Here is an 18,772-nt window from a genome sequence, read left to right on the forward strand (position 1 = left end):
GTGAGTTAAGTCGATCATTGCATGCTTGTGCAATTGGACACGATGCTACAGCTCAAATGGTTGCTCGTCATCAGTGTCGTCATCTCCAAACAAAAGCTCATAGTCCTCTGCAGATAAAAATGTTATTGGATTAATACCAATATCGTTGCTATTTCCTGATATCACGTGATTGTTGCTAATAGAAGTAAATGTAAAATTGCCAATTTCCAAGTTAGCTGCATTTGAGGATGATGAAGGTTGTTCAGAAGTACTGGTATGGAGATTGGATGTGGGAGGATTTTGATTCTTTGGAGGTACATAATTTGCAGAATAACCTCGAGAGGGTGAGTATTCATCTTCATCATTATGATTCTTTCTCTTGCTCGAAACAGAAGCAGGTACCTCTCCTTCAATAAGCTTGACCAAGTTCATCCTCAATAATGGTTATACCACCTGGATTAGACGAATAAAACTCGCCATCCAAAAGAACGGTCAAGTCTTTACCTCTTCGATCGAGTAGCTTTTCAGCTTCTTCAACAAGAGTATCAAATTTTGCGCACACCAAAGGATATCGTAATTTCAACAGTTTGATCGCTTCGATATCTCTTCGTAATAATCTTGATGCTTTAGGCCCATCTACACTGCTTCTTTCTCCTTGATCAACCTTTTTCAGTATTTGAAAATGTACATCCATTGCGGCGCCTACAGGTTCAATTAAGAATGCTGGTACAAAGGTGAAGGTTGATGTTCGACAGAGCTGAGTAATTTTATCTGCAGCCTCTTCTAATTCTGGTCCTTCATAGCCAGAAATTTTGAGGAGAACTATTTTCAAGCCATAGGACATGCCATAATAAATATATTTGGTCATCTTCTTTTGGGTCTGAGAAAAATGTTGACCTTTTGATTCGTAAATGAGCATCAGTTTCATCACACAATCCAATAAGCTTAAATATTGAGGAAGAGTTTCCATATTGAGAGGCTGTTTCGCAATCATCATCATTTCAGGAGGAATTTGTCTCTCTCCTCCAGTTGCATATTGATAAATTGAAAGAATAAGCTTAGAAATTTCGCTCAAATCTGTGTCATCGCCATAGTATCCTGTTCCTCCTGCAATATCTGCAATTTTTTTCATCTGAATGAGAGCCTTCAACTGTTCTGGATTTTGATGTTCTCTAAAATTGGGATCTCTCAACATCTTCAAGTTTATGAACTTGGAAAATATTTGTCCGTTTTCCCTATCGCCAGCTGAGTTACAGTACATGGCCAAATTACAGAGTGTACAGGCAGTGTTAAAAACATTGCTTTCGTTCGCAGAAATTAAAGCAAGGCTTTTGGCTTTCTCAAAAGATTCAGTAGCTTGCTTTGCCATTCCAAAACGTTGATAGCATAATGCTTGGAGCGAAAACATGAAGGCAAGGTTGTTTTTCTGGTCATCATTTACAGGTAATCTTTCCAACTCTTCTCTAGGTAAAAAAGGATGGCCTGCACTTGTAATATCATAATATACATCCACAGCCATTTTCTTTAGCAATAAGCTATTGAGTGAATTCAGTGTCGAGGACAGGCCAACTGTAGTGTCTGTAGAGCCAGTAACAGGATGAAAATTTGTTGCCACCATTGATCCAGTGTTTTGTGAAGTTCGTCTTGCTTTGGCTGGCTTTTTGGGTAGAACTGCGAATTGATTGGGTAGATCAACTTCACCTGTTGCTGTTATGTCTGTGCTGGAATTACATAAAGATTGTGGTGTTAAATTCAACGAGTTTGAAGGATTCTCTATTATTGGCGGATTCATTAGTATCGGAGTTGGAGAGGTGTTAATGAAAGAAGAATTTGTGGAAATAGGAAGGCTAGAGTTGGAGGTCATAGGAATGCCTGCTTGAGGGAGATGAAATTGTTGCATTGTTGCAGCGTTCAAAGTCAAATTATCATGTGCATTGGCTGTTGCAAAAATCGTGACATTGCTCTTGTTTTCGCCAAGTTGCTGTTGGCGTTGAGAAAGCGGATGTGTTTGGGGGGTGTTCATGCCAAAGAGTGAAATCGGAATACTGGTTATGTTGTTGATGGTGTTGATAAAAAGGTTCGGAGATTGCGCGAATTCAGAAGGAGGGACAGAATTTGTTTGCTGTGAGACGTTGTTCTGGTTGGTACTTGATATTGCAGATGATGACGAATTTGTGTTGTCATGAGCCATTTGGCTCAGCATGGAATTTAGTAACCCCGATATATTAATATTTTGTTGTTGCTGCATGGTCTCTATGCCCATGTTTATGGAATTAGAATCTAGATCGTTATTTACAAATCCGACATGGGCAGTTGGTGGCGATGATGATGGATTCAGATAATAAAAACACTCATTACTATTATTGTTGTTGTTGTTGGAAATAAAATTACTATTGGGAACTGAATCAAACCCCATAAAACCAAAACTTGTAGAACTATTATAATTAGTGATTGAGCAATCTCCGAATTGGTTGTAGAACAAATTGTTGTTGATGTTTGTAGTATTGTTGTTATGATGATTGTTTCCAATACTACTGCTACTTCTGGCTAACGACGAGGAGGAAGATGAGGAAGGTGCTAATGGCGTATCGTAAATTTTTGTGGTGCTGCGAATCGGAAAAATAAATTGCGCTGTCGATTCGGGCTTCTTATTCGGTGATGATGAAGCTTTCATTATTGAATAGGATGGATGATCGTGATGGTGAAGGGGACTGCTTTGGGTCATGCATGGAGTTTGGTTGGAGCATGCATTTGAACTAGGAGGGAGTATTGGGATCATGAGAATTGGGCTTGTACTTCCAAATACGGCATTTTTGAAATTTGATGGTTGACTGTTGTGATTTGGAGTGGTGGTCAAGATTATGTTTTGGATCACTTCTTGAGTCAGGTGAGAGACTGATGGTGTGATCACTTGACTTGTCTTTTGCATGTCCGAAGGTGTGTGCGTCATCAAGTAGCATGCAGACGGTGGTTGGTGAGTGGTGATGTCCAGAGCTGCAGACTCGACAGTCAGACTGGAGGTTGATGACTTTTTCTTGTTGTCGTCAAGATAGATTGGATTGACAGTAAGATTTGTATGAGGATGTTGAAGTGGTTGTGATTGATTCAATGGTTGTTGTCTTGTCTGTGCTGGTTGATCGTGTGTCAGCTGTTGTTTTCGAGATCCTTGCTTTGACGAGGAGCTTGCTGTGGTTGGGCGAACATTCATAATGTGGATGAATAATGTGACAGTGATATATACTCTCGGAAAGTTTTTTTTTAAAAAAATCTCTTGAGATCTAGAAAGGAAGTTGCATCTGCAATCCTCGGATCGGGAGCGACTTTTTGCAAGGTTCGGAAAGGCAACACAACGTATTTCTTTCAAACAACATCGATGTGATCACATAGTCTTAGAGTTAATCCATTCTGAGAAGTTTTAGTGTTTGGGTTTTGCATCTTGCAATTCCTCTGGGTCAAAAATTTGCGTTTTAGGAAAAATCAATTTGGAAGGTTTTTGCTCGGGAAAAAAATTGCTTAAAATGGGACGGTCACTATATATTTCCGGCTTTATTGTGTGATTTTAACCTTAATTGCTTTTATTGAAATAGTAATGTTGTTGCTCTTGCACGGTTGCTTTTTCCATGAACCACCAGAGGATGGCATAACAAAGTGTGGAAGGTTTTGGAATTGTGGTATCTGTTAAAAAACGATGAATATTCTCGAGTGGCAATTTGTAGACCTCAATGATTTCACCTTCAGACTCGAGGCCTCCTCCCTCACCAATTTTCCATGTTTTTTCACTTTCGTCATTCATTTCTACGTAAAATAAATATTGCATGCTCGCATTGGAAGCCGTTCCTGTGTAGTATGTATTCACAAGTTGAATGCAATCTTTGGGAATTCTAAATCCACATTCTTCTTCGAGTTCTGCTTGAATGGTTTCCAAAGGTGACATATTCTTATCTGAAACTCCAGCACATAATTCAAATGTGAATTTAATTTGATCTGGTAATTTGACATTAGGTCCGCTTGGATCTTGATTCAGCTCCGTCACTTGTCGTGCAAATATTGCTGGTCGAAATTGCTGTGTTTTAATTTTCAATTTTTTTTACATTCCACACTCCATGAACAGCATCATTCTCTTACCTTAACAATAATAAATGCTTTTTGTGATTTTTGGTAAATGAGACACGAAACCGAGTCTCGAGTGATAGCAATATCCCAAGTTTTTTGCAATCCGTTTTGATTGTAATACATTCGTTGTAATCGAATCCATTGACTCTCAATATGATGGTCACGCTCAATTTTAACATTTGAAATTTTTAAATTGCTGAGAAGAGTCCTATCAGTACCACCATCGTTGTGTGGTTTGTGAGAGTAATGAAATGAAAATGATTTTGAAATTGTGATGATCCCAACATTACTCTCGGAACTTGAAATCTTGTGGTCATGATCAAAAATTGAACCATTTTTATAGAAAGTCTGTTCTCGTCTTCTTGAAATATTCGCTGGAGACGCACAACAACAACAACAACAATCACTCGTCGTTCGACGTGGTTGTTGGTGTTTAGCATCGTATGAATATCGACAGATCCAAGTCGCTCGTTTCATTTTTCGAAACAATTAAATTCTTCGATTGCGCCAATTCCATTCGGTTTTGTAAATTGAAAAAAATTGAACCAATGATGTTGAGGCTTGCTTCGCATGCTGATGAATTGTCAACAACCAAAAGGATGAGATGTATCACTACAACGATGATTGGAGTAACCATGGATTCAATTTTGTTTATACAAATCATGGTCATGATCCTGTCGGAACTTAGTGTTCAAGGCTCTGCTCTCCCCGACGAGATGATTGGCCATTACGATGGTACAAGTTTGGACTATTCTTCAAGTTCACAAATTGTTTTGTTTAAAGATTTGAATGATCGGTGTTACAATCAATTTGTTAAGAATATTATTTTCAACAAGACCATCATTGAGTTCGATGAAGCCTATGATATGTTAGGTTGCTCAACCACATCCTATTTTAGAGAGAATTGTTTCTCAATGATGGAATCCCAATTTAGAAAAAGTACATTCAAAGAATGTTCTTACGTGCAACAATGTCTACTTTTTGGAATGAATGTGGAATTGGTATTTAACTTGACATCTCCAAGATGTTTAAGAGAGCCTAGACCTCTTAAATATAGTAATAAGCTGGAATCTCTTTCGAGATTGTGTTCTCAGACAGTGATTGAAGCCGCTATTGGACGTCAAGCTCTCTTCTATACCTTCTCAAAGCTCAACAAAACAGTCAACACTCTCGAAAAGGATGCCATCAAGACTTTTCTAAAAGGAAAAATCTCTGAGGCATGCAAGAACGACACACGGGTTGCATATGAAGTGGCCAATGAAATGGCAACCTCAATACCAAAAGATATGGAAGCGTTACTTTCGATGATGGAGATCAAATTGGTGACACACAATGATAATGAAGAACCAAATATTGTTATGCTGTGTATTTCGTTTACAATTCTGTGTGGAATTGCTCTTGTTTTGTACTTGATGATAGATCATTGGCGTGCCGTGTCACAACAAAGCAAAACTCAGCGAGAGCAATTAGAGATTGTGAACAAGGTTCTAGAGGAACACATGAGTTGTTTCAGGGCGATAAACAAATATTCTAAGGATCAAGAAGCTCAAATCGCCAAAATTGAAAACTACTTACAAGAAACATCAAATGAGAGAAATTTATTGAAGGAATCGTTTATTTTGCAAGAAAAGAGGCTCAAAGAACTTCACGCAGTTGTTAATAACTCTGTTGAGGAGGCCAATAGTCTTTCCTCAAAGTATGAGAAGGTGTTGGCAACTCTTCGCAATGTGGGAGATGTGTTGAAGCCATATGAGAATGACACACAGAACGAAACGATTGAAGAAACTATAAAACAGCTAGTGCAAAGAACAATAGAATTAGAGAATAGCACCAATGTTCTAAAGGAAAAGTATCTAAAAGAAAAGACAGTGCTAAAAGAGGAAAATAGGAAATTATCATGGGAAAATGCCAACAAGCAACAAAAAATTGACGATTTACAATCTCTTGTCAACAGATTGAGAGAGAACCTTGAGCAAGAAAAGTCCACTTCACAACAACTTGAAGCGTCGTTAGTAAGCCAGACTGCCGAAACAATTAGATTGAATGATGCTTTGAATAGTGCAGAGGATAGAATCAACGAGCTATCATGTAAATGTAAAGAATTTCAAATGGATTTGGAAGTGAGCAACAAAGCCTTAGAGAAAATTGACTCAATGTTGTCGACAAAGATCTCTGGGGGAATGAAGAGCAAACCTCACGGATCTGAATGGTCAAGCACAACGAATCTTCCAACCTCTAAGAAATCTTTGCATTTAGAACAGTTGCAATGGACAGTTGATAGACTAAAGTTGGCAGACCAAGAAACTTGTACTAATAATGAGAATACCAACCATAATCAGATTCCTGAAGAGGTGTGTGAAATGGACAGATCACAACAAGTTATTCAGTTGAAAAAAGATTTAAGTTTATTTAAGAAAGATATTGAAATCTATACAACATTTGTCCAAAGTATTGAAGATTTACTCGGTTATGAGGACTGTAAAGGTATCTCTGACAAATGTGAGAAACTACTAGCCAAGCTTCATCAGAAAATATCTTTAATGCAATCACAACAATACTTGTTGGAGGAAAAAGATCAAATAATTGTTGAACAACAAAAAGAGATGGAGAATTATCGAAATGAATCGAGAACAATTGGCAGCCTTAACACACAAACCACAGAGCAGAATGAGCACAGATTGATGAACCTTGAAGACGAGCTACACAATATTTCGACCGAAAACATGAAGATACTCAAAAACAACAAGGAATTGGAAGACATGAAAACCAAGCTTGAAGCCGAAGTGGAACAGCTTAAAAAAGAGCTAAACCGTGTGATACCGATGCAAGAACAACACTCTAGCTTCATCAAGGTCTTGGAGGACAAACTTGAAGCATCAATTAACGAGAAAGACAAACTACAACAATCTGTGGATCTTTATGAACAACAGCTTGAGGAACTTAAAAACAAAAATGAGAAGTTGCTGAATGATCTCAATTCTCATGAAATGTACATTTTGGCGTTGGAAAAAGATGCAAAGATGGACACAAAAGACTATAAGATTATGAAAGAGCAATTTTTTACTATGCAACATACCAATGAGTTGCTAAAGAAAGATATTTATTTAACTAATCAGCAATATTTGAAAATTGTGAGCCATCACGAATCAGATCTCATTGAAAAGGACAGAGAAGTTGAAGAAGCAAAATTACGGATCTCAATATTGGAACATCGTGTGAAAAGTTTAGAAAAGAGATGTATCGAAAATCAAATTGATATTACCTCATTGAGCGCTGAAAAGTGTCATTTGCAAGCTGAAAAAACCGCACTCATTGAAGAAAATAAGCTTCACAAACTAGCAAGAAAATTGAGTTTTGAATAGGGCTTAGTTGGTGTTTTATTCAGATTGACGTTGTGACAATATTTACAGAGAGAACGTTTTTACACTACTAGGGAATAATCTACAATTTAGGACAAACATCCTCCTCGCACGCTTTACATCTTATTGGCTGAGTTTCTCGACATTGATTTCTATACACAGTGATTCCTTTACAGCCTTTTTCAAATGCCAACACATAGGCTTGAAAGATATCTTCAACTGTTGCACTGTGTGGCATATTAATGGTCTTTGAAATACCTTGTTCGATATTCTTCTGCCATGCAGCCTGCATTTGAATATGAGCATTCGAGGAAAGATCATTTGCCTCTGCAAAGAAGGGTTCAATGCAGTAACCTTGATTACCAAGAAGAGCACTAATGCCACCAGTAGGTTGAACACATGTGAGAGAGATATTTCTGAATCCCTTTCTGTATGTGCATTCACCTTTCTCACGAGCAAGAGAAGCACTTGTTTTGCGTGCTTGCTTTGTGATGGTTCTCGATACGCGATCCGCCAATCGTAGCGCTTGTTGTGACTGGTATTGATAATCCATTTTCTTGAGCAAATCAGCCCAACCTGCAACACCCAAACCAACTCTTCGAAGTTGCCTGGAAACGTCTCTCATTTGTTCATCAGGAATTTCCAACAAATCCACCACATTATCCAAGAAGCGAATGGCAATAGAAACCACACGCTTTAGACGTTTCCAGTGAATAGTTTTTGAACTTTCATCAAAGAGAGTTGGAGCATTGAGATTGATTGCTCCTAAATTACAGGTTTCATTGTCATGCAGAAATTACTCACCACAGGGAACTGCAGCACGAATGGGTCCAAGATCTGAAGTGAGCTCTCGATTGGCACTCTGGACACGATCAATGAAGACCAAACCAGGATCACCACACGCATGACAATGCTGAGATATGATTTGCAATAATTCTCTTGGAGTGCGATTGTTGTTCTTCCAATATGTTGATTCCTTAGAATTCAATGATCTCATATATTCATCACTCAATGCAACAGAAATGTTGAAATTGTAGAGTCTCGATAAATTGGAGGCCTTATACGCAGCAACTTCAGCAAATCGTGGATGATCAACGGATATCACTGCCATATTTCCTCTTTTTGGACGATTCTCCCACAGTGAGATGGAATCATTCAGTTGTGACAACTCTTCCAATGTTTTCACAGGATCGGACGTGTTAATAAAGTAGCCAATACCAATGGCTTTTTTCCCAAAGGCATTTCGATCTCTTCTTCACTTGTTCGAAATTGTCATCATTCACCTCACCCATCACACTGCAATTAGGTTGCAATGTTTTATTGGTTCCTGCAACGAGTGTATTTCCTGATGGCATGAATTCCAATTTAGAGATTACACTCTCGAATTCTTGTTGCCATCGTTCGAATTGAGAGGGTGTTTCATTTCGTGCCACGTGAGTGCTGACTCGCTTTGCAAGATCAAAGAGATCTTTGCACAAATATTTGTTTTGGAGGGTTTGATCAATACTTTGCATGTTGATTTCAGTTATTTTGTTTGTTTTGGTAAAATCGAAAGTTTTCACATAAAAGCTTATAAGGATCAGATTGATCGTTATTTTTGGCCTCTTAAATCTCTTGGCCGTGAGAATTCCCAACCCATCACCACTCCAAGAATTTTTTCATAGTCACACGCGTGTTCTCTATTCCATTGTATCGCTTTCACATATCCATCAAAGTCATTGCGTTTCTTTTACATTTTGATCATGTACATATCCTAAAAAGAATTTCTTATGTAAATTTGGACCATAATTTCAGTTAAAAGTATTCTTTGAATAAATCAACAATATTATCAGAGTGCTGTTGAGAGGATTGATTTTGAAAGGGAGATAACTCTATAATTTCTCTCTTATTCATTGTTGATGATGATGAATCATCCATGTAATAATCATTGTCATCCTTATGGACGATGACGTCGTTCGGAACACCACCATCATCATCAACACATTCAACAGATGATTTTTCCTGTTGATGAGAAATATCATCCTCACATAGATAATCCTCAAAATTATCCAAATCAAAAGGAAAGGTACAATTTTCATTCACACACATGAATAAACAATGTTTCGGATTTGCATCGTATCGAATGGTTTTTACTTGAGCTCCACATCGAGAACATTTGTGCATTTTTTAATTCAACAAGGTCAATACAATTTTAAAAAAGAAAATATTAATATTTCATATTTATTTATACATATACTACGATTTAATATTTCATATTGAAATGTATTTAAAAAATATTTATTGATATAAATGATGATTCAAATTAAAAAATCAAAAAAACACTAAAACCCATCCTCAAGAGGAATGACTCTAAAGACCTCACTCATTCACTCTTATTAGCTTTCTCTCTGTGTGGAATTTTTGAAACTGTGAATCATAATGGAATTTAAAATCTGCTAATATCTCTCCCAAAGAAGAAGGTACTTGTCCAATTCATCAATACATTAAATTTGTTCTTAATGGAGACTAATCGTGTCAAATAGGCAGATCTCCAAAACATCCAACTGAGAAATCCTCCTCTCTTCAAAGCTCCAACTTGACTAATTGCTCTATAATTTCCAATATATGCCAATTGTCCTAAATGATGATAAACAAATGGTGTGTCTTTTGGAACTGTTCCATTCAAAGAACGTGCTAAATAGAGTCCTTCTTGTTGAGCCACTTGAGCAGTAGCTGCCAATGGCATGTTTTCAATTAAGGAAACATCTCCAATTGCATAAACATTCTCAAATCCTTTCACTTTGAGATGATCAGTGACAAGGATTTTCTTTGATTTTGGATCAATAGGAAGTGGACGTCCCTGAGTGACTGGAATGGAACGAGGCTGTCATTAGAAATTAGTTCATGAATTCATTACAATTATATGTTGAATTCAAAGAGACAAGTTAAAAATCAATTCACAAGTTTAAAATGAATTCAAAGAGACAAGTGAACAACAAATAAATACTTACTTGAATACCAGCACTCCAAACGACAATTCCACACTCAATAATCGATCCATCATGCAATTCTACAGCATTTGGAGATAAGATTTGTTTCACTCGTTGATTCGTTCGAATTTTAATGTGATTGCGACGGAAGAATTTTTGTGTGTACTTTTGGAGTGAAGTATCAAAGGCACTCAACACAGTACTTCCAGCTTCAATCACAGTTAATCGAACTTCTTCGACAATATCTGGAGGAAAATGTTTGGATAAATCTCGAATGAGATCGTGTAATTCTGCAGCATATTCAATGCCTGTGGGTCCTGCTCCAACCACGACAAAGCTATCAGCATGAGAATTTGAATGTATTTAAGAGAATTTCAATGCATTCAAGAGGTTCGTGTCATTGTTGATGATAAACATTCATCATTTCAAATGTTGTTAAAAATCAATGATTCATTGAATGCCCGCATGACACAAGAATGTTAAAATACGTGTGTTGTGAACTCACTTACTGTAGTAATGTCTCTCTGAGATGAACAGGAGTTGACGGATTGGCAGCTCTTTCGAAACATTGAATGATCTGATTGCGGATGGTTCGAGCATGGTAAATTTCCTTAATAGGAAAAGCATGTTCTTTCACACCTGGTACCCCAAAATCATTCACATCACATCCAATGGCAATGACAAGTTCGTCATAATTAAGGCAAAAGTTTGGATCTTGTTCATAATTAGGTTTGCAAATGACACGTTGATTTTCCGTGTCAATGGCAATGGCCTTTCCTTCAAAATAATGATAATCTATTGGATGATGATTTTACCATGTTGTTGACAATGGTTTACGTTAATATGATTGATTTGCAATATCATGTTTATAAGTTTTCACAAATAGTGATTCTAAATTTAGGAAAATATTAAAAATATACTGTACCTTCATGGTAAACTGCTCGTCGTACTGGTTCAATGATAGATCTCAATTCGACAGTACCACACGCTGCTCCTGGAAGCAAAGGAGTGAATAGGAAATGATTACGAGGTGTGCTTAAAGTTTTTAAATATTTTCCATTATTTCAATTCTTTTCAATTTACCTTAAATAAACATTATACTTGTCCATATCAATTTCTTTCAACAATCGAAAACCTCCCCATCCACTTCCTAATATTACTAAATTCTTTTTTTCATTTGGTTTATGAATGGATTTTGCAAATGACACTTGTCGATCATGAATTCCTTTTTCCACATTGACGGGCGGTTCCACGTCTTTGATTGTTGTTGAAGCAACGCCACCACCATTTGCTGTTGTTGTTGTTGTTGTTGAAGAAGATGAATGGGAGGTTTCGGAACAAGACCATCCATGAAAGTTCAATCGTTGTGTTAAAGCTGCTGTGATGGTCGTGATGGTGGGTGTGGTGAGGTGTTTTTGGATCGTGACATGTCGTGATGAAGGCAAAGACCATGTCGAGAGGATCATCTTCCAACTTGTTCTTTTCATTTGATAGGATGATTATTCTTGTATTCAATAATGATGATAATGATGGGAGTGTATTTCCACTCTTACTGTGTGCTGTTCTATTTTTTCTCTTACAAAAGTTTGATCTTTAAAGAGTGATTGATCAATGATGATGAACCTAAAGGCATCGCTCTATTACCGAAAGGAGAAAATGTGCACTCATTCTGAGAACAAAGACACACAATCTCTTGGAATCGGAGGATTCTATTGATCGCTCAATCAAAATGAATCGATTGAATTTCTGCAATTTTCTAGTTATGTTACCGTTTAAAAGGCGTTAAACGAACATATTGTGTGTTGAGAAAGATATACGCCTCGAAACGACTCGAACGCAACTTCTCTTTTTACTTTAAAATGTTTTGAGAGAGTATCTTTTTGAACGTGGTGGACAATTCTCGAGTATCCAGACACACAAATCCATTCGAAGAGGGAAGTGCTTGTGTTAATTGTTGTGCCTCATTAAACATGGATGCAATGAACACAATATATACATTCTTTTTGAGAGCTTGTGCTAAATCTTGAGGTTCAATTCCATAACGAGATAAATTGGCATCTGAAAAAACAACCACAAAATCAAAATCTTTTTGTTTGGATGCTTCTTTCATGGCCCTTAATGTGGAATCTCCACTCCAACAGTATTGAGAATGAGCATGCATTTTCAAGAGAATTTTGAGACGTTCTTTTTCATCTTGTGGGGGTTTTCCTCTGTGAACCAATTCGAGACAACTTGTTTGACCAGAGTGACCAGTAATTTTGTATTCATATCGATCCTCAAATCCTTTAAAGCTCTCCATAATGATGACTGCAATTTCGAGAAGTTTGTCCAATCGTTCATCTTGTCCATTAAATCTGTACATGCTGGCAGACACATCCATGACAAAATGAATTTTTTTCTTTTTAGGAAGGTGTTTGGATTTGTGTTTTTCATCTTCGGTAGCTCTCTTTTTGTAAATATTCTTCTCTCCAACTATACCTTCAACAATCTTATTATCATCAATTTCTCCACTTGTTTGATTTTTAACCCAAACACGTTCTTCTTCTTCATCCTTCCATTTTAGTGAACTTAATGTTTTTCTTAATTGATCAATTTGTTGCGTGACATTATTCTTGTATTGGGCGTAGAGATTCATTTCATCCTTAGACATGTCAATTTCTTGAAGTCTTTTTTGATAAGCTTCTTCAGCCATTTTTCGAGCTCGTTCCAATATTTCCTTACTCACTTTTTTTTTCACTTCATCTGAAACTTGTAGGACAGGATTTCCCTTCTTTGCTAATCGATAGGGACCACCAAATCCACCTAGACCAGCAGTATCACTGCCACCAGAACCTCCAGCAAATGTGTTACCTCCTACATGCGGTAAATCATCTTCTTTTCCATGCTTTGGAAAAGTAGCTTCCCTATTACTTTGATCAATGTATTCAATTTCAAGTGATTCTTTTGTAGATGTTTTGGATGTATTAAATTGTTGCCAGCTGAGAGCTTCCTCTGACAATTTGTCAATATTGAGGTTGAAAAGAAGCAGTTGATTTTCAGCGTGGAGGAGTGCCACATATCCATTACTGAGCTCTACAAATGAATTTTGCATCAAAGGAGTGTTCGAATTGGAGATGGATTTGAGCATTCTTTCTGGAGGTGTAATTTTGCGGTAAGTGTTTCGTTGAAAATTCAAAACTTCCATTGTGGCACCAACAGTGGTGGATGCATCTCGGTGATGAATCATGAGTAATTGGTTTGTCTTGTTGAGGAAGGTCATGTCCACGTTTGAAATATTGGGATTTCCTTTCTTCAAAGATAAATCAGCTTGAATGGTGAGATACTCATCGTTTTTCATCAAGTGTCTAATCAGAATGCTTTCAGAAAGCAACTGGCTGTTGGGTCGAGCGAAAAAATTATTTTCATTTCCAATGCATGTGAATAGATCAAAGTTCTTGAGAGTCACATTTGAAAGCTCGTTCACGAGCTTAATACAAGTTCTTAATTCGTTTCCATTCATAACAAGTTCAACAAGTTTCCAGTTTGGTGCTACTTCATCATGTTCCAATACAAGGAATGAATTTGGTGAAATCCAATGGATTGTACGAATAGGAAATGGAAAATGTAACACATGTGCAGTGTGAGGCAGAGTTCCTTTTCGAACAGATTTTGAAGAATCCCAAGTCGAAAAATTCAACACTGCAATGGTGAAGGATCCTTCTTGGAACACCAAACACATGGAATGAGAATTTGCAAATTTTGTCAATATTTGGAATGGAATTTCTCTTGTCCTCTTGGCCGTTGATTTGTAAATCTTCTCTTGATATGAAATTTCCACATCAAATTTTTTGTTTCCTTTAGGACAATATAAAAAGGCATATAACTCTACGTCCATCATGGTGGTACTGTCCGTAGCTTCCATCATGATTGAAGAAAGAGGTGAAAATCTTTCTGGTCGTTGAGTTTTGGCAGACATTAAGGCAATGGTGTTGAGTTTCTTCAAGGAAAAGAACTGAGAATTAGTTCCAAGTCGAGAATGTAGTGGATAGAGTTCTGTGATCGTGAAAGAGTCACATTGATTACTTTCAAAATGAATCAATCCAAAAGGATTCGATACTGACAGCACATGAACAGAATCTTCCAACGAGACAATATATTTTGCCTTGTTGCAAGGTAAATTAATGACATATCGAAGTTCACTAAATTCCATTAAATTTGTGTACTTGTTGGAAGGATTTTTGGTTGCAAAAGCTCCTGAATCAGGTTCTTCATAGGCTGCATAGTACATTTGAGGACTTCTGTAATTATTAATGAAAAAGGATACCTGTTGAATTTCACAAGCATTTGTTAGATCAGCATCTGATTAATAAATTCGTACAGTGCGGTTATTATTGTTTGTAAATCAGTGTCAACAAAAGTTTCTAGCACAATATTACTTACTGTTCAAAAGTACACACATATTCTTTCCTTCATTGCTTTTGATAAGTGGTATTTCTTGGGCGATCCGTATCGAAAACTGTTCTAATCGAATGAATCACATGAGAAGAGATCGCATAATGATAATAACTTACCTGAATTTTTGAATGAAACTGGAATTTCATGTTTTTGGAAAATCTTACTGATAAATTCGAGTGTCTCTCGATCAAATGAATCAAAATCAAAAACGTTGGCAATGGCATCCTGAAGAGTAGTTTCAGATGGGAAAGCCTGCAAATGTTTCACAATGTGTACCAATTCTCTCGTTGAATAAGGATATTGAATAATTCCGTCTTCAACTGCCACTCGTAAATCATTAAATACAGCACTCAATTTTCTAATGATTAATTCTGGTACAGTTGGAGCATAGCTTTGCAAGAGCTTGATTTCACTATCAACGTCCACATTGCTGACAAAATGAGTTGAAAAAATATCTCCACTCGAAGAATAAAATTCATTTCCATGGAAAGGAAAATTTGGAGGATTTGCTAAGGCAATAATTCTAAAACCTTTCACAATTGGAAGAAGGCGATCTAAATTGGCATCTTTCAAATACTTTCTTTTTTCGTACTCTTGCATGGTGACAATTCTTCTGCCGTCTCCCAACACCATATTTCCATCTTCAATGAGTGATTTCAAAATTGACACAGTTTCAATGTTACATTTATCAATTTCATCCAATACTAAAATTCTGCCATATTTCACAGCTCTGACGAGCGGAGAATCAATATATTTTAACACACCATCAACCACAGATGGAACCACAGTAAGAGATGCTATGGTAATGTCACGATGCAGCTGCATGTATTCTCGTTCGCTTTGCATTAGATTTATAAATTGATCCGTAATTTTGTTTTTTCCAACACCTTTCAAATATAAATGCATTGAAATAAAATTATAATATTTAAGTATGTGTCTTCTTACCTTGATAACCAATGAGCAGAGTGTGATCCATTAATAGGTGGTCTTTTAACATGGCTTTCATAACTGCCGCATGACTTTGGTTTTCTATAAAATATGGTTTTGGTACAAGTAATAAATTAGCATGGTGATGAAGCTCAACCTGAATATCATCAATTCTTAAATGATTGGATGTTTTTTCGATTTGAATTTCAGATTTTTCACATGTTTTTAGAGAAGTAGTGGTGATATCGCTATATTTTTGGACAATCTTCTTCAATAAATCAGAATGGTGCTTTGGAAGAAGATAGGTCATGGTGGTTCGTTCTAACAAGGTTAATAAATTTTCATCTTTGAAACGTATGGCTCGTTTAGCAATTCGAATTAAATCTCTCATTGAAATTAATCGTTGATCTTCGTTCTGCTCCAGAGAATTATACTCGTTCTTAATCAAAACAAGAGAACGAATAAGATGATGAGATTTTTGGGTATTTTCCACTCTAGAGCTCAATAAGGAGATTTCTTCTTCTACAGATAAATTGGAAACCACATGAAAATGGAACATGTTAAACAATTCCAAAGAAAGCCAATCTAGCTGCTCGCTTAACCCAATAGCAATAATTCTGAATGAAGGATGTATTTTGAATATTCCTTTGTCGTTCAAATCCTTCTCAGAATAGTTACCCTCTGACATGAGCTTATCAAAATAATTGTGTGAAATGTATCGAGTACCATTATACAAATAGAGCACCCGCTCTTGAATTAATGATTGTATGGAAAGTAAAATGTCAGTTCCCAGTCGATCAACTCCATCCAAGACACAAATCTGCCCATCCTTCATGGCATCAATCAACACAGAATTTTTCCACACGGTATCTCCACTCATAGTGGTTCCTCTTTTTTGCAATAAGTCTTTTGAAGTCATTTCTTTGTACATTGGAAACACCACAATTGTTTTGTAACCTAACATGGACGCAAAGGCGTGAGCTATGAGTGATTTTCCTGATCCTTTAGGACCAACAAGACATAAATCTCTGTGACATTTGTGAGACTTCAGCATGTCCTCCAATAACTTTTTGTGTTTTTCAATGAGCGTAAATCCAATAGTGTTGAATTCCTCAAGAGTAGTTTCTTTGAGACATTCATCAAATGTACTGGAATGAGAAGATGCAGAATGATCATTATCGCCACTGGAGCTTTGCGAAAGAATGTGATGAATGGCAGATGCACATTGGTCCAAATGTTCCTCAATAATCTCAATCATTTTGTGATGATTCTCATGTTTTTCATCTTTGTGTCCTCTCGATAAGAACAAAGTAGCTGGATAAAGGAGGTATAGCAGCCTCTTAATTTCATCTTTGGATTTCACAAGGTCATGACGATAGTCATGAATCATTTCCAATAAATTCTTCAGATTTTCAATTGGAAATCGTGGTAATAATTCGACTGCACCCGTCTTACTGTCCGTATTAATCGAGGTCTTGCTACTCATTAATATATTGTCCAATTGTACAATGGACTGTGTAAATCTTATCAATGTAGAAAATAATTCAGTTTTCTGCTCTAAGGTTAAAAACGAGAAGAACTTTTCAGGGTCGCCTTTGTGGTGATTCGCAAGCGCGTTAAAAATTGTCTCCATACTTGGCAGATCAATCATTCTGCAATTAAATCTGGATCGAAGAGGAGGATCCAAAGTGTTGCCTTCATAAGGAGGCACTGGTAATCCCATTGCAATAATTCGAAAATCCTCGTGTGTAGGTTCAATTTTCATTAATCGTAATTCCTCTTCTGTTTTACCTTCTTCTTCGATTAATTGTTTGTATCGTTGAGGAGAAATTAACATGGTTCCTGATTCAAGAGCCATTTCTCTATTTTCCATTAGATTGTTCAAAATTGGTAACTTTGGACAATAGAATGTTTCAATTGTTTTGAACCAAACAGCAGTCATTGATTGTCAAACACACTTACAATATTTTTATCTGCCTTTTCTAAGCCGTCCATAATTAAGATCGCACCATTCTTAGCAGCACGGACAGCAGCTTGATCAACATAGTATGCAGAATTAGATTCAATTTCTCTTCTTTGTTTAAAGTCGTGTTCGCTTGTGTCTTTTGTGATGCAAACATATTCAACTTTTCGTTTTGTGAGTTGGCAATAGGTAAATGCCAGATGTCTCTTCAATTCACCATAATGACCAATTAAAAACATGTCTTGCCCCAATTTGTCCTTCATGGCCATCCATTTTAAATGAGAGAGAATTTCTTGCTGGTGTTCCAGCTCAGAAATGTCTTCTCCGAACAATGAAAAATTGGGTATGGACAATAATGTGTCATCATCATTGAGATTATTTTCTTCCTTGCTTGAATTATATAATTCAATAGAGCCAATCCGAATCTTTTTAATTCTACTATTTGGTCCCATTCGATGATGATTACGATTATTTAAATGTATTGTACTTGAAGAGAATTGTCTAGTCGATTGGGTGGATGACAATATTCTATGGAACGAAAAAAAGCAAATGTTATCTTTCTTATTCTTCACAATGAGAGGATCTCTCTTGCAGGAGGTATCGGAAATAATAGCCATCCGTTTGGCAGCCACAATTCCTCTCGATTTTCGCAACATTTTTTGTAAACGATTGTTGTTTCAACAATGCTATTGCGTTTGTTTTTTTTGGAAATGGCTATTCCTTCAACACTTATAACTCCCCAACAATGAAAAGGCGCACATAAGTGTGTCAGTGATCATCGGCAAAAATTTGAGAGCAATGTTATTGATAATATTGACCCTTATCTCTCTTCCGAGTTGTCTTGATGGGACTCACAACTAATCGTACGCTTAGCATAATTGGTCATGACCCGATTTAAAAAGTCTGAGCGAAGAGAAAATGGTTGCTCGATTTCTACATTTTTGTGCCTACAAAAATCAAAAAAACAGGTTCATCCTTGTTGCTGCTGGTTGTTCTTCTTTTACTTCCATCCTCTGTTTTTTGAAGAC

The 18,772-nt window shown here is 36.7% G+C and overlaps 7 protein-coding genes across 8 annotated transcripts; 1 reads left to right on the top strand and 6 right to left on the bottom strand.

The window, feature by feature from the left end:
- Positions 1-45: 45 nt before the first annotated feature.
- Positions 46-3,187, bottom strand: FDP41_010947 (uncharacterized protein; the record flags this gene model as incomplete). The annotated part of the gene is made up of 2 exons (XM_044701300.1): positions 46-396; positions 470-3,187. 2 exons carry the CDS (start codon positions 3,185-3,187, stop codon positions 46-48), a joined length of 3,069 nt encoding a protein of 1,022 aa, XP_044567681.1.
- A 357-nt stretch (positions 3,188-3,544) lies between these two features.
- On the bottom strand, positions 3,545-4,215 carry FDP41_010948 (uncharacterized protein; the record flags this gene model as incomplete). The annotated part of the gene is made up of 2 exons (XM_044701301.1): positions 3,545-4,042; positions 4,105-4,215. The coding sequence occupies 2 exons, from the start codon at positions 4,213-4,215 to the stop codon at positions 3,545-3,547; spliced, it is 609 nt and encodes a 202-aa protein (XP_044567682.1).
- Positions 4,216-4,754: 539 nt separating this feature from the next.
- FDP41_010949 (uncharacterized protein) lies at positions 4,755-7,454 on the top strand (the record flags this gene model as incomplete). The annotated part of the gene is made up of 1 exon (XM_044701302.1): positions 4,755-7,454. The coding sequence occupies one exon, from the start codon at positions 4,755-4,757 to the stop codon at positions 7,452-7,454; it is 2,700 nt and encodes an 899-aa protein (XP_044567683.1).
- A 79-nt stretch (positions 7,455-7,533) lies between these two features.
- FDP41_010950 (uncharacterized protein) lies at positions 7,534-8,562 on the bottom strand (the record flags this gene model as incomplete). Of its 2 annotated transcripts, XM_044701304.1 has the most annotated exons (2): positions 7,534-8,213; positions 8,256-8,562. In XM_044701304.1, 2 exons carry the CDS (start codon positions 8,560-8,562, stop codon positions 7,534-7,536), a joined length of 987 nt encoding a protein of 328 aa, XP_044567684.1. The 2 variants fall into 2 exon arrangements, with proteins under 2 accessions (XP_044567684.1, XP_044567685.1); XM_044701305.1 differs by lacking the exon at positions 7,534-8,213 and having other exon boundaries at positions 8,248-8,562.
- Positions 8,563-9,245: 683 nt separating this feature from the next.
- Positions 9,246-9,614, bottom strand: FDP41_010951 (uncharacterized protein; the record flags this gene model as incomplete). Its single annotated transcript, XM_044701306.1, has 1 exon — positions 9,246-9,614. One exon carries the CDS (start codon positions 9,612-9,614, stop codon positions 9,246-9,248), a length of 369 nt encoding a protein of 122 aa, XP_044567686.1.
- Positions 9,615-9,876: 262 nt separating this feature from the next.
- On the bottom strand, positions 9,877-11,907 carry FDP41_010952 (uncharacterized protein; the record flags this gene model as incomplete). Its single annotated transcript, XM_044701307.1, has 5 exons — positions 9,877-10,314; positions 10,442-10,757; positions 10,930-11,215; positions 11,346-11,455; positions 11,504-11,907. 5 exons carry the CDS (start codon positions 11,905-11,907, stop codon positions 9,877-9,879), a joined length of 1,554 nt encoding a protein of 517 aa, XP_044567687.1.
- A 362-nt stretch (positions 11,908-12,269) lies between these two features.
- On the bottom strand, positions 12,270-18,400 carry FDP41_010953 (uncharacterized protein; the record flags this gene model as incomplete). The annotated part of the gene is made up of 5 exons (XM_044701308.1): positions 12,270-14,758; positions 14,840-14,920; positions 14,971-15,741; positions 15,800-17,675; positions 17,744-18,400. 5 exons carry the CDS (start codon positions 18,398-18,400, stop codon positions 12,270-12,272), a joined length of 5,874 nt encoding a protein of 1,957 aa, XP_044567688.1.
- Positions 18,401-18,772: the final 372 nt, after the last annotated feature.

This window comes from Naegleria fowleri (genome assembly GCF_008403515.1).
Source record: "Naegleria fowleri strain ATCC 30894 chromosome Unknown tig7, whole genome shotgun sequence".
Taxonomy (NCBI): domain Eukaryota; phylum Heterolobosea; class Eutetramitea; order Acrasida; family Naegleriidae; genus Naegleria; species Naegleria fowleri.